General features: G+C 45.1%; 1 protein-coding gene across 1 annotated transcript in view; it reads right to left on the reverse strand.

Annotated features, from left to right (window-relative positions):
- Positions 1–15,010, reverse strand: part of ARFGEF1 (ADP ribosylation factor guanine nucleotide exchange factor 1) — a 160,469-nt gene that overhangs the window by 52,422 nt on the left and 93,037 nt on the right. The window contains exons 14-20 of the mRNA XM_044292760.1: positions 14,047–14,248; positions 11,634–11,745; positions 10,027–10,232; positions 8,181–8,265; positions 6,465–6,636; positions 5,067–5,218; positions 4,391–4,519 (exon numbers count right to left, since the gene is read on the reverse strand). Coding sequence (XP_044148695.1) covers positions 4,391–4,519; positions 5,067–5,218; positions 6,465–6,636; positions 8,181–8,265; positions 10,027–10,232; positions 11,634–11,745; positions 14,047–14,248 — 1,058 coding nt within the window. The remainder of the gene's footprint in view (positions 1–4,390; positions 4,520–5,066; positions 5,219–6,464; positions 6,637–8,180; positions 8,266–10,026; positions 10,233–11,633; positions 11,746–14,046; positions 14,249–15,010) is intronic.

A 15,010-nucleotide genomic window follows, 5' to 3' on the forward strand; every position in this document is an offset into this window, starting at 1 on the left:
AAAATAAAACTAGACCAGAAATAGCTTCCTGACAGCTTCTGGAGGACTTGCTATCTGCTCTATCTATGGGCAAAATGAGAATTGTGCATTTTATATTAAACAATGAATGACACGGGTTCATCCATGTACGAATAATATGTGTGAAGATATTCATTTATAGCAGGTGGCATTTGGGACTGGAGTCTGTATCGACCTAAGAGAGTAACTCATGTGGTCTTTTACAGGTAATACTTTATACTGCCATTCATCATTTGGCCAGCTTTAAAAAAAAATAAAAATTGTGCAACACTTGCAAAACTAAAGCCAAAAAACTGACGGGACATACAGCCTAGATGCCATCTTTTAGAAAGACACGGCAAACATCCATCAGCCATAACATTGTATCGTTCCTTCAAAACAGCTCTGACCCTTGGAAGCCCAAGGTATCTGGCACCAAGACGAGAGCAGCAGATCCGGGCCTCCATGGAGCAGATGTGACCCCGTCTCTGCTTTGCCTTTCGTCCCTCCTTGGGCCACCGTGGGTAGGTGGCTGCCTTGGAAATATTCTGACCCAGTTGTCCAGCCATCACAATTTGACTCTTGTCAAAGCCACTCAGGTCCTGTCCTTATTTTTCCAGTTTCCAAGACATCAACTTCAGTAAGTGACTGTTCACTCGCTGCCTAATATATTCTAACCCTTGGCAGGTGCCACTGTCTATGTCACTATGTCATCCATTTCACCTGTCAGTGCTTTTAATGTGACGCCTATACACACACACACACACACACACACACACACACACACACACACTGTATCCTACCTAATAAAAGCCCTGTGTGCCTGCGCCGTGTGTCCGTTCATGTGGTGATTATCTATTAATCCAATAAAAACACTACGCACCACACGCCGCCGGGACCGCCCACACCAGCATTTGCCTGCTATCTGTACCCTGGAGTGCATGGCATGGGAGTGTACAGAGATAGGGTGCGCTCCCATTCACAAAGCTGGGCCGACAGCAGGCAAGAGGAGCTCATTGTCCCATGAAACAATAAGGAACTCTGTGTGCAGGCCACTGTTCAGGGAGCTGTTTCACTTCTGTGATGGCATGGAGGCACTGGGGGAGGGGGACATGGCAATGGATGGCATGGAGGCACTGGGGGAGGGGGACATGGCAATGGATGGCATGGAGGCACTGGGGGAGGGGGACAAGGCAATGGATGGCATGGAGGCACTGGGGGAGGGGGACATGGCAATGGATGGCATGGAGGCACTGGGGGAGGGGGACATGGCAATGGATGGCATAGAGGCACTGGGGGAGGGGGACATGGCAATGGATGGCATAGAGGCACTGGGGGAGGGGGACATGGCAATGGATGGCATAGAGGCACTGGGGGAGGGGGACATGGCAATGGATGGCATAGAGGCACTGGGGGAGGGGGACATGGCAATGGATGGCATGGAGGGGCAGAAGGCACTGGGGGAGTGGAGGACATGGCATGGAGGGGCTGATCTGATGGCACTGGGGGAGTGGGGGGACATGGCATGGAGGGGCTGATCTGATGGCACTGGGGGAGTGGGGGACATGGCATGGAGGGGCTGATCTGATAGCAGTGGGGGATATCACATGGCAATGGATAGCAATGGATAGCATAGAGGGAGTGATGACACTGGGGGATCGTGGAGCTGATGACACTGGGGGATCGTGGAGCTGATGACACTGGGGGATCGTGGAGCTGATGACACTGGGGGATCGTGGAGCTGATGACACTGGGGGATCGTGGAGCTGATGACACTGGGGGATCGTGGAGCTGATGACACTGGGGGATCGTGGAGCTGATGACACTGGGGGATCGTGGAGCTGATGACACTGGGGGATCGTGGAGCTGATGACACTGGGGGATAGTGGAGCTGATGACACTGGGGGATAGTGGAGCTGATGGCACTGGGGTGAACTGATGCACTTGGGCTGATCGCACAGGGGGAAATGAAGGGTGTTGCTTATTAGAGTACTCTATTAATATAATCGGTAGACTACTCGATTACTAAAATAATTGTTTGCTGCAGCCCTAGCGCAGACCAAACAGCGCTACACACGCCTTCTTCCCCGCCCACACCAGCACGCCGGCAAGCACGTCAGTCACAGCACTATCAGCCATATAGAGAGGAGCCCCAGAACCATCAGTCAGAGCCACTAGCCACCAGTCAGTGCCAGCAGTCTCAGCCACCAGTCTCGGTCACCAGCCACACGCACCAGTCAGAGCCACAACCATCAGTCAGTGCAAGCAGTCTCAGCCGCAGCCAGCAGTCTCAGCCGCAGCCAGCAGTCAGTGCCAACAGTCTGAGCCACAGCCAACAGTCTCGGCCACCAGTCAGTGCCAGCAGTCTCAGCCACAGCCACCGGTCAGTGCCAGCAGTCTGAGCCACAGCCACCAGTCTCGGCCACTAGCCACAGCCACCAGTCAGTGCCAGCATTCTCAGCTACAGCCAGCACTCAGTGCCAGCAGTCTAAGCCACAAGCCGCAGCCAGCAGTCTCCAGTCTCAGCCACCAGTCTCGGTGACCAGCCACACGCACCAGTCAGAGCCACAACCATCAGTCAGTGCAAGCAGTCTCAGCCGCAGCCAGCACTCAGCCACAGCCAGCAGTCAGTGCCAACAGTCTGAGCCACAGCCAACAGTCTCGGCCACCAGTCAGTACCAGCAGTCTCAGCCACAGCCACCGGTCAGTGCCAGCAGTCTGAGCCACAGCCACCAGTCTCGGCCACTAGCCACAGCCACCAGTCAGTGCCAGCATTCTCAGCTACAGCTAGCACTCAGTGCCAGCAGTCTAAGCCACAAGCCGCAGCCAGCAGTCTCCAGTCTCACCCAGCAGTCAGTGCCACAGCCATCAGTCAGTGCAAGCACTCTCATCCACAGCCAGCAGTCAGTGCCAACAGTCTGAGCCACAGCCAGATTCTGTTGCTAGATCAGACAGAATATTTACAAAAAATTTTGTCTATAAAGAAATGTTATAGAAAAATTTCGAGAGGTAAAAAAAACATTTTTTTATGAATATCTTCTTCAGATATTACATATTGAAGATTGTTTTACACTAAGGCTATAATGATTATACTTACTGTATTGTGATATATTTGTTTCCATTTAAATTTATTATTTTACTTTTGACAAAAAAATAAAATAAAATAAAACAAGAAATACAAGTGGTCAAATTCCCTTGCTATTTAATATAGACTGTTCCTACTAATGTTTATTCACTACTGTTTTAGCGCCCATTATTGTAACGGGCTTAATATCTAGTGTATATATATATATCCAGCATGCATGTGGAACAGACACTCCATGAATTTTATAGTGGCCGTGAGGGCTTATTACAGGTAGCGTTTAGTGTTAGTTTGCAGTCTTACAAAGATCGCCTTGACGTTTGGCAGACGGGGCCCAAATAATTTTGTACGAAATATATTTGCTAAGAATCTTAAATTTACTAAATGAGCATAGGATTAACATTTATCATTATCATGACATTTATGTACTTTATTTGGTTTGCAGAATGCTGTTGCACTGTATTTTTGTGTGTATTTAGCCATGGCAAGGTGCACCTACACATTGGGATGTGCTGACTGACCCCCTTTTCCTTGCAGTCTGTATAATGCTACAGCTACAGGGCACACGTCATGAGCTGGCATGTCTTCCAGAAATTGACACCTCTTCAAGTAATAATAGAGGATTTGCTTTGTTAAAGAGGACCTCGCCCCTCTCCTGACATGCCTGTTTTATAAGCTTCATGCATTCCCCATGCAATAACAATTCTAGAGCATCTATTCTTATGGCTCTATGTTGCGCTGTTCCTTTATTATTTCTATGTGCTACTGTGGGGTTTCTGTCTGTGCCTCCGCACCGCAAAGAAAATAGAACATATTATAATTTTCTGACCCATTCAAGTTAAAAATTGCGGCCCCCAATGCTCGGAACGGCTGAGCAACGGCTGTGTGAATGAGCCCTAATACTGATGATCTATTCTGAGGATAGGTCACCAATATGGGAAAACTGGACAACTCCTTTAAGATGACGGCTGTTTTTCTCCACATAATTATTCTAACCAGCTATTCAGTAACTATTTCTCTAGAGGGAGGAGGATGATCAGGAACTGTGAGCTAGCAGAGCCAAACAGGGTATATTGAAATGGGTTTTCCAAATGGAGAAGCACTTTAGGTGAAAGTCTAATAGCCTGAGAAGTGCTTATCCAGAGGTGAACAATTATTTGAAGGGAAGCCCTCTATTAGATGCAATACATTAATACCTTTCAATATGCAGTTCATTGCTTTCAGGCATACTTCTGTTCTCATGCTCTGAAAATACCCACCATGCCCAGCAGAAGAGTCGGCAACTAGAGAGCAGCTCCTTGCCACACTTACCTGGATGCTGAAGATACACGCAATCCTTATTGCACAGCGGATTCCCTCCAAACACAGAGAGGCAACTTCAGTGTCATCACAGTCCTGTAAGCCCACACTGAATGCCGCAAGAAACGGCGTCCATGCCAACTGAAGAGAAAATGTATGGGTGTTAGTTATTCTATTCCTGGTAACTATGGGGGTCATTTACGAAAAGATATACGCCACTTTTGTGGCGTATATCTGGAGTAGATTCTGTCACACACCATGTTGCAGCAGAATCTGCAACTTCTTCCCTGCTCACGCCAGGTGTAAAAAAAAGGGGTGTGCGGCACGGGCGGGGAAGGGGACGGGCCGGCAGGCCATTTCAGTGATAATTTTCTTTGCCTGGTTTAGGCATAGAAAATGGTGTAAATGTAAGACAGCAAGGAAGCGGTCTTACATTTAGAATCAACGGTGGAAGCGCCGATGTAGAGGCCGTCGCCTCTGCAGAACTTCAGCGAGCGCAGGGGCTTATTAAGACTGGCGGCCAAAACGCCAGTCTTAATAAATGTGCCCCTATATCTCTACCTAAATTATAAACACCAGCAGAAAGGAGCTGATAGATTCCACTAGTCAATGTCAAGAAGGAAAAAGAGAAGAACGTTATCAAGTTCAGAACAGTTTTTGACTTTGTGTTGAAGGAGAAAAATCTCACCTTGAACATTGGTCTGACGTGCTCCAGGTGAGTGGCACTGGTGAAGGGGGCCTGGACGTGACTGACGGCCTCCATCAAAGCCTTGGCAGTCTTTGCCATCTGCTCCATCTCTAAGTTATACAGCAACCTCCTCTGCTTCTCACTAGCAACACCTGAAAGAGGCATGAACAACAACACAACATGGGTTAAACAGTGTGGCTGCAGGTACATCTTAAAAGCCATATCACTTAAAAGGGACAATCCAGTCAGATTTATCTTCTGATAGCTGACGCCCATATGCTCCGTTAAAGAAAATCTGAAACATTCTAAAACTCATAGGTTTTATTTGCCCTTTGCTTAGATTGTGAAGTCAGATTTCCAGTAAAAAAAATAAAAAAATGAATATCTATTCGGTTTATACATTTCATAAACCTGATCCATCATAGCAATCCGAGGTTACCAATACAATAATTTCACGTTCCTCTTTAACCAGATACCTCACAAAAATACAAGTTACTGATGTAACCCTGGGTATGTATCCTTGGGTACTATCAGGGTATGTTCCGACATGGTAGATACAGAGAAATGCAGGCAGAATATCCGCAGTGTATTACAGTGTGGGCAAAGTGGATGAGGCTTTGCAAAATGCTTAACAAATCTGTGGTGGAAACTGACTTGTGGTGCGATTTTAAATCCACAGCACATCAATTTATGCTGCGGATTTCCACCACGGAGCTCACTCTTTGCACATACATGGGTAAGAATTTTGCATATACTGGCCTTTTATCCCCGTGCTCTGCCGCAGGCTGCACGTAACGTATGATGCGGAGCAGGCCTTGCCGTACATTAGACTCAGCCTCCTGCAGTCTGTGCTTCCGGACTGTAATCTACCTCAGCTCGCCCCCTTTTCCAGAAAGTGGTGAGGGCAGTAGCGAATTTGGGGCTTGCAACTCTTTTCCCAAAGGAAAATGTTGTGGGGGGGGGGGGGGGAATGATAAATTCCCCCCATAGAGTGCAGTCTGTGGCAAATCCGCAACAATTGTACACACGTGTATTTTGCTGCTGATTCTTCATGAATTTTGATATGGAGTTGCGGCAAAATAAGCAGTTGAAATTGCGCTACAGAAAATCTACCTGCATGGTCGCACCCTATATATACGGTATATATATTTTCACATGTGGCAGACTTGCTTCAGTTCAGCACATCAGAATGGCACTGTTTCTGCTGCCAGCCCCACTCAGTTGGACGGGATAGTCACAAAAATTGACATAAATTTGCCACCTGTGTAATATACACTAATTTTACACTGGCAAAATCCCATAAGCCAGAAGCTTTCGTCTATGGCCACCTCTGCTTGGAGAATATAAGAAGGACTGCTGAAGACCTCATGGGCCTGCGGACGTGTGCATTTCACTCACTTGGCTTCGAGGATTTGGTAGGGATGGCATGCTCCTTTGTCTCCTTCATGGAAATTTTCTTTCCAGCAATCTCATTATAGATAGCAGACAGATACTCCTCAGGAAGATCCTTGCTGTCATTAATACCTCGATTCATTTTGATGTACTGTTCTTTTGTCATTTTATTCTTCACCTACGTGCGGCAAAGAGAAAGAACGTGCAGAATGAGGAGAAAGCATTTATCCGATATTCCTGAAGTGTCATGAAAGGAACCATGATCCAAGTCTACAGAAAACACTATCATCGCCATATGTATTTGGATTCATTGAAACAAATGTCACTTGACCAATAATTTAGTAAAATCAGATAGTCAAATGATGTCTTCTACAATGCAATCAGTAGGTGACCCAAAAGTGCCCCACATCAGCTACGTTCACATCTGTGTTGGAGCATAACTTCAGGGCCCCTGTTGCAGATTACGTCCAAAATATTGGACAAAAACGTCCTGCAAGCAAAATCGGAAATCTGTGCTGTTATGTGCTGGGTCCACACTACAGAATTGCGGGTGGAAAATCCACAGCATTTTAACAAAGCAACAAACTGAATAAGATTTTAAGGGGTATTCCGGTTCCATGAAATGGATAATCTATCGTTTGAAGAGACTGCGGCACTCATGCAGAGTGTTTACCTGCACGTCATCTACACTGTAGTGGTTGTGCGGTGTAATTACAGCTTTGTCCCCTTCAAGTGAATGGCAGAGGAAGCGGTCATCACAACGCCACTACAAGGTAGACCGTTTGCAGGTAAACACTGCAGAGAATGCAGTGATTGCACAAGTGGTGGAGCTCCTTCAAACAGCAGGGGTGCTAAGAGTCAGACCTCCACCGATCTTGATGATATTTCATCAATACCTGGAAACTGGAATACCCCTTTAAATCTCACTTTATACGCTGCATAATAAGTCTGCAACAGAAATTAACCTGCTGTGTGGATTTTAAATCCACAGCATTTTAATTTATGCTGCAGATATCCACCGCTGCTTTCAGCCGCTGCCATGCATAAGGTGAAAACTGTAGCAAAATCCGAGACAAATCCACATGTGGCTCTTTTGGCCTGGATTCACTGCAGGATTGCTGCAAAATCCATGGAGGAATGTCCTCCTTTAATTCCTCTTCATGATGCCACACCATAAAGATCATGATGTGATCTATCTCATGGTTCTCAGTAAAATTAAGGGATCTCGCCAGTTGCCCTTCAATTTAACAAGGACCCCCTTTGGTCTTCGTTCGAATGCAAACAAATCGCTGTGTCAGACACTTACAGACGGCAGTAGTGATGTCAGTCCAAAAACCGCCAACAGGACGAATCCTCGCTGCGTCCAAATAAACGAAGACTCCCAGGAGCCACTGAACAGTCAGTGCATTAGATAGGGGATTAGTAAAGGGGGTCTATGCCTTTATTTTTAGCCGTATGCAGCTATTACTGTTTTATTTAAGGATGCAAAACTCCTTTAATTGCTGGATCCCCTCTTACAGTAAAAGATTCTCTTCGCAATTTAGTCTGCAAATTAAAATATAGAATCCATATTCATGGTGGCTAATCTGGAGGATGTACACATGCTCCAGAGCCTTGGGGATGGAAGCACAGTACCCTGTTCAGGACACACTCATTATTGTAACCAGACATCTGAGACGGAATGGTGGATATTATGTGAGAAATCAGTTACCCTTCACATACCTGAGGGCTGTGAAGATCTGTTGTCAGCATAATAATGGAGTACGCCAACACATAGGCCGTGTCTGCGCTCGCAAACAAGGTTTGTCTGTGGAAGAACAAAAAAAGGTAAGTGGAGACTAAAGGGGACGCAAATAAGAGGCAAGTTCTGTAATCCTGTAATAAAAGCTTTTAGGAGCCCGATGCGCAGGTTCACGTGCTTTACAACCGCTGTTTTTACCTTAATGGATCTTCCGTTGCGGCTCTGATAAGTAGGCACAAAAAATATATGTCTTTGTGTTAAATTCAATTGAAAGATTAAAAGACTACTAGTGTGCTATAGATGATGGGGGTTGGTGTTGTATCCATGGACTTCATCTAAGTGCTTCATTCCCCTGCACAGCGGCCTGGCTCTGCGAAGGCATTTTCTATGCCTAAAACAGATGTAGAAAATGCCTGTCGGCCTGTCCCCTTCCCTGCCCACAATTATAGAACTGGAGTGAGCGGGCGAAGTCGCCATCTGTGCCTGAAATACGCCTAATTTAGGCATATTTCAGCTTAGTAAATGACCCCCATATTTCTTAAAGGTTACCTAAAATACGAAGGGGCAGAAGTGCTACTCAGAGCGCTGTCCCTCCGGCTTTCATCATCTCTACTTGGCCTTTCGAGGGTGTGGAGCACAGATGGAGTACAGTTCCACAGAAAGTATTTGGGATCCATTGTTCACACAGAGCAGAGCTGATGAAAGCTGAAAGGGCAGAGCACTGCGAGCCTGGCTTCTGCGCCTTTGTGCTTTTTACAAAGGTTCCGTTACCTTTTAAAGAGGTTGGTCCATCTAGGATATGCCATCAATGTTAGATAGGTGTTGATCCCAGAGGTCCACAACAGGGCATCCAAAGTAAAGGAGAGCAAACTGTGCATACAACTGGTGCTTGGCTGTTTTCAGAACTCCCATAGTGGTAAAAATGGAGGGTGCCTGTGTTAGCGGGGTGCGCTCTCCTTCACTTTGGGGGCCCTCTCTGGAGATAGGAGTGGGTCCCAGAGGTGGGAACTGTGTCTATCGGACACTGATGGCATATCCTAGCAATATGCCATCAATGTCTGAGATGGGAAAACCCCTTTCACATTTCTCCGCTTTTTCTTTGTACACTGTGGGAAAAGGGGCAGCAGTAATCATCAGTGGGCAGAACTAGTTCTGTTTTGAAGTCCTCCTATAGAAATTTATGAAATCCTTGCAAATTTAAATTTGATTGATTTTTGAATAACATAAGAGAAAAGAAAAACATTTTTTTTTTTTTACAACATTGTAAAAAAGGAAAACAAAGGAAAAGCAGGTCCACAGGAAAATGCAGATATAAAGCAAATCTCATTCTGTTAGGATGAAACCTCTAAGTAGGGCGATATAACATATGAGGAATATCTCAATGAGGCACTTAATAGCTCATTTATTAATTGAGTAAGTTTGTCTAACAGACCCTGTGACATAAGGTGGAAAATTTGAATAATGAGCATATTCAAAACTGGTTTTGAGATCTAAAAACAGTATCAGTGGTGTCTCACGCAATTTGAAGAGCATTGCTGAGAACCAAAAATAGAATTCTCAATAGTGAAGGGACATCTGGACAATAGTCTAGAAAGCGACCCAAATGTAAGTATTTTCCGATGTCTTCCCACTATGTGAGGTTGGTAAAGTTAAATGGGGTAAAAGACGTCATTGCCTTGAGGTGAACTATGAAATTTATGAAATCCTATGTCCTGTGTCTTAATATAAAGCAAATATCTGAAGCCGCTGTTCTGAAAAAGCATAATCCGAAGAAATTATTATTTTTCAGGGTGTCCAATATTAATTGAAGACAGTAATGTATCTTACCCCTGGTTGCACTCCAGGTATCGAGCAGCAAACTTCTCCATTAGACGGTCAATTTTTTGGGCCTCGCCAGGGAGGCGGAAACCTTCCAGAAACATTCTGAGAGCAGACACAAAGTCCTTCCCCATAAAGTCATGCTGGTCCACATAGGCGTACATGACTTCTTTGTTAAATTTATCATTGTCTCCTAGGAATTCTCCAACCTGAGTCTGTAACATAAAATATGGCTGTGATTAAATACATCATAGTCTATGGGGTCCGTAGGCTCCGTCCGGCTCAGTTATGTGCCGATTCCGTCCTTTCCGTTCTCCTGCTCCTATAACGGAGCAGGAGAACGAAAAGGCTGAACACTTATGTGAACTCAGCCTAAGAGGCGGACTTAAATAGAGCGCAGAACCTGTGGAGAGGTGGGATCCAGCCCACAACAACAAACAGAAAGGAAACGACCTGTCAGATAGACTCGCGTGCTGCAAGTCTATCTGATCTTCTCAGATCTCTCACAGGGCAGCAGTGACAGTGGCAGACACCGACTCTGCAACTGACACAGTGAGGGGCATTTGGTAAGGTACTTACGTCACTATTTTCCAAAGTGCTGGGAAAAAAAGGGCAGGGGCTTAGTGGCAAGGGTTGAACATTGCCTGGCCTGCTAGATTTACCATAACTTGCGCCAGGAACTGGTGAAAGTTATAGCTGAAGACTTCAAGACTTCAGTTTCTGGTGCATGGAGGGCCAGAGATTAAACTAATTCATTAAGGGGCAGCTGCCTCGTAAAGGGCATCTGTCAGCAGATTTCTACCTATGCAACTGGCTGACCTGTTACATGTGCACTTGGCAGATGTTGGTCCCATGTTCATATGTGGCTGCATTGCTGAGAAAAATGATATTTTAATATTTGCAAATGAGGGTCTAGGAGCAACAGGGGCGTTGCCGGTATACCTAGAGGCTCTGCTCTCTCTGCTATTGCAGCATTCTCTGCACTTTCATTGACAGAGCCAGGCAGTGTTATCATCATCACACCTGGGCCCTGTCAATCAAAGTGTGGAGAGCACAACAGTTGCAGAGAGAGCAGAGCCTCTAGGATCCTGTTACTCCTTAAGGCTCATTTGCATATATCACAACATCATTTTTCTCAGCAATGCGGGCACATTTGAACATAGGACCAACACAGATGTCTTCAGCTGCCGAGTGTACCTGTAACAGGTCAGACAGGTACAAATCTGCTGACAGGTGCCCTTTAATAAATGAGGCTCATCTCACTGCAGCACACAGGGATCAAGACTGGTGTGTGGGAACTGCAATCTTGATAAATGTCCCTCAGTGCGTTGTGTGTGGACAGTAAGTCAGTATCTATTCATTTTTAAAGGAACCTTGATATCAGTTTCATAGGAATAAATTGAGAAACTGATAACAAATAAGACACTGTGTCAATTAAAGAGTCAGAGTGTTGGTCACATGACACAGCTGAGGATCAGATGGGGCGTACTTGTGAGACCAGGTATTATATACTTAGTAGACTAACCAAAGACACACCTTGAAGAATAGGCCGATTAGTTTAACAGCACATTACCAAGATATTTGATAACATTTCCGAATAAATGGGAAATTCTTACAGAATCTAAGCGCTCCTCTTGATGCAGGAACTGGGCTATATCTTCTGGGGTATGACCCAACATCCCTTGCTCTTGCAAGTATTGGATTCCTCTTTTTGGTTTCTTGTTAAATCTGCACAATAAATAACAAAAGGGAAAACTTACATCCATACAATGAAAGCGATGTGTGGACTGCGATAATAAATTTAGACTTCAAAGACAGAGCCGAATCGCTGAGAGACATGGACGTAAGTCAACGTTTCTGAACCTTAAATATCCTGGAACATAATTCAAAGAAGATAGAAGGTTATGATGAAGAGAAGGCTGCGGAGAGGCTGCCTGGAGTCGAATACGCCGCTGCACTCAGCCTGGCGACATTAAATCAAGTGCCTCATTCCTGCCATCAAAGATATCAATCATTTCAAAGCTTTTAGGACATATTTGTCTGCGCCGTTGCTTAGACACCGCTTACTTTCAAACTAAGAAGTACATCCAGGGCTCCATCCAGGATCTTCTGAAGTAATTCTGGGCAATTCAATCTAATATCTGTCTGCACTAATCTGATGATCTACAGACCTCACTGGTCAAACTGGCAAAATCAGTCATCGTGATACAGAACTAGACGTGGAGTAAACTAACAAATCAGTATACAAGAAACACCGGGTGACACTTAAGTATGTGCTCTACCAGCTCAACAGAGCCTAACCCTATTGTAGGAGGCACCAAGGATTGTCTCTCTAACTGGCATGGATGGTGTCCCTATCTACTTTGAAAATCTAATTAGGGACACCATCCATGCCACTTTTGCTAAATTGGGCACTGACACCTGCCCCATCCGCTTTTGGGCAAAAGTGGCGTACAACTGAAGTCAAGCATTATTACAAAAAGTGCTGCTTAAGCAAAAATTTGCAGCTTTTGTATTCCAGAAAACTGGTGTATGGCAGTTTCCCCCATTGTGTCCAGTGCTGGTGGTCACACGTGCTCAGTAGTTAAGTCCCACAGTCCCCTTGAACACAGGCAATGAAGTGACTGCTGCTATTGTAGACAACCAATAAGAATAAGCCCACTAGTGGCGCTTCTTCCAGCAGATGGACACTCTGGAGAATCAAAAGAACACCAGGGGGCGCCATAACACATATGTAACAGCACTATCTAGAACAGCGGTGCAGAATGAGGCCTGCAATACCATCCCAACCATCTAGCACAGAAGAAGAAGAAGAAGAGGTTTGTGTGCGGCTGTCCAGATAAAACTTCTACTTCAGAGAGATAAGGAGGTGGTCCACGGCTCAGCAGCAGGGGTGAGTAAGTGCCAATGTTGCACTCTGGGTCCCTATACATAAGAAGGGTGGGATCCTCTGATCCAAAAAAGTTAGGTCTCATGCACACAACCGCAGTTTCGGTCTGCATCAGACCCCCCTTTTTTGCAGATCAGATGCAAACCTATTCTTTCAATGAGGCAGCAAAATTTACAGACAGCACACCGCGTGCTGTCCGCATACATATGTCCGTTCTGCGGCCCCGCAAAATATGGAACATGTCCATTTGGCAGACAAGAATAGGCATTTGTAACATACTGAGGAAGGGTAATTTGGGATACACACCGCCGGTATTCGCAGGCTATAAAAACAGATACGGATATGTGCATGAGGCCTTAGAGAAATGGCAGTTCACATGCGGCTCCATCCACGGTAGTTTATAGGAGCTGTAAAATGCTCGGCTGTTACCCCAACTTCTATAATCTTCAATGGAGAGAGCCACATGCATGCACAATCTCCTCCTCTCTGATGTGCTGACTAGGGAGAAGGAGACCCCAATTCTCCCGACAGGTGCGTGTCCTGGCGGTACGCCATAAATATTCCACATGGTAGTACGCCTTTGGGTTTTGTTGTGGCCCTTGGGAGTTCTACAATATGGTAAGGTGGCCCTTGGATCAGAAAATGTTGTGCAACCCTGATCTAGAAACAAGGAGCAAATTTTAATGATTCCAATCAAAACGGCTTTGTTTTGCCTGATCTATGAGACTAAATTAATATTTAATCACGAGATACCCCCTCATTCACTATTGCGCATCAAGATCTGAAGATACAAAGTATATTGAAAGAACACAGATCTCAGTTTTACATTTATTTATATGCTTATATTTTACTTTTTTTTTTTTTTACTTTTTTTCCTGCAGACTGTATCGCTCATGTGTAACAAAAACATCTTTAGGATTTGCTATTAACTAAACAGCTAAGCTGCTTCTGGCACCGAGTGAAGGCTTCAAAAAGTTAATTAAAAACTGCACTAATCCTCTGCTATATGGAAAAAGTTTGTATATGTATATTTTACTGCAGAACGTTCATTCACTGCTACCAAATTCAAGTAGGAAAACTGTCTCCGGCAACAATGGAAAAAAAGAGCAGCGGTATCACGATCAGTCGGGGCAACTTACAGATCTATCCCTTGCTCTATGATTTCTTTTTGCTGCTTCAATACTTCAAACTGCTCTGGGTTATCTGTGCCAGACATCTGCGTGCTGTAGCTGCCAATGCCCGAAGAGGTGGTGGAGTCCAGAGAGTTCAGGCTGCCGTATCGATTGATGGTCTCCGGGTGTTTGGTCTCATTTGTCTCTTGCTCAATGGGTTTCTCTTGACCTGATGTATGAAGGGAATGAAAAAATATTAAGCAAATAGAAATATATTACCGTAAAGTACACTGGACATTCCGTAACATGATATGACATCAAAACCATTAATGTATCAGTGACGACAGATGCTTTCTATCCTGCAACCTTTCACATTGCAATGGAAAGTATTAAACAAAAAAACAAAAAACACGGAAGACATCAAAATAGCGAACCTGACACAGCGCAAAGCAGGAGGGTACACTGGACAGTGGAATGCCACACAGAAAAAGCCCACATGGAAAACTGCCCACAAGCTAAAAAAAAAAACCTTCAATTCTGTATACACTTATTTTATAAGGGTTCTCCAATGACCCCCAGAATGTCTGAGACCCCCCTCTAGAGCATACCAACCTGTTCCCCAACACACGCATCCCTCCGGATCCCTGCATCTCCCCGTCGCACGGATGAAAACATGTGCGACACGGGGAGGAACCAATAGCAAACCGCAACAGTGACCAGGCTCCCTAGAGTCACCCGCAATGCTAGGGTGGCTGGACTGCAGATATAAATCATATCCAATGTATACAATATAAATAATTACATGGTTACCTACTCATTTAAACAAGTGTAATGAAATACTAGATCCCCTAAATGTGTAGCTGTCCATGGCATCTGCATATGGTGGTTATCCTGTCTGCATATGGATCATTGTTAGGCTTGTTGGAACAACCCCTTTGAGACAGAGATTTTTCTTCTCTGCCTATATTATTTATTTTACAAGGATAGATGT

Source organism: Bufo gargarizans, chromosome 5 (assembly GCF_014858855.1).
Source record: "Bufo gargarizans isolate SCDJY-AF-19 chromosome 5, ASM1485885v1, whole genome shotgun sequence".
In the NCBI taxonomy this organism is placed as follows: Eukaryota; Metazoa; Chordata; class Amphibia; order Anura; family Bufonidae; genus Bufo; species Bufo gargarizans.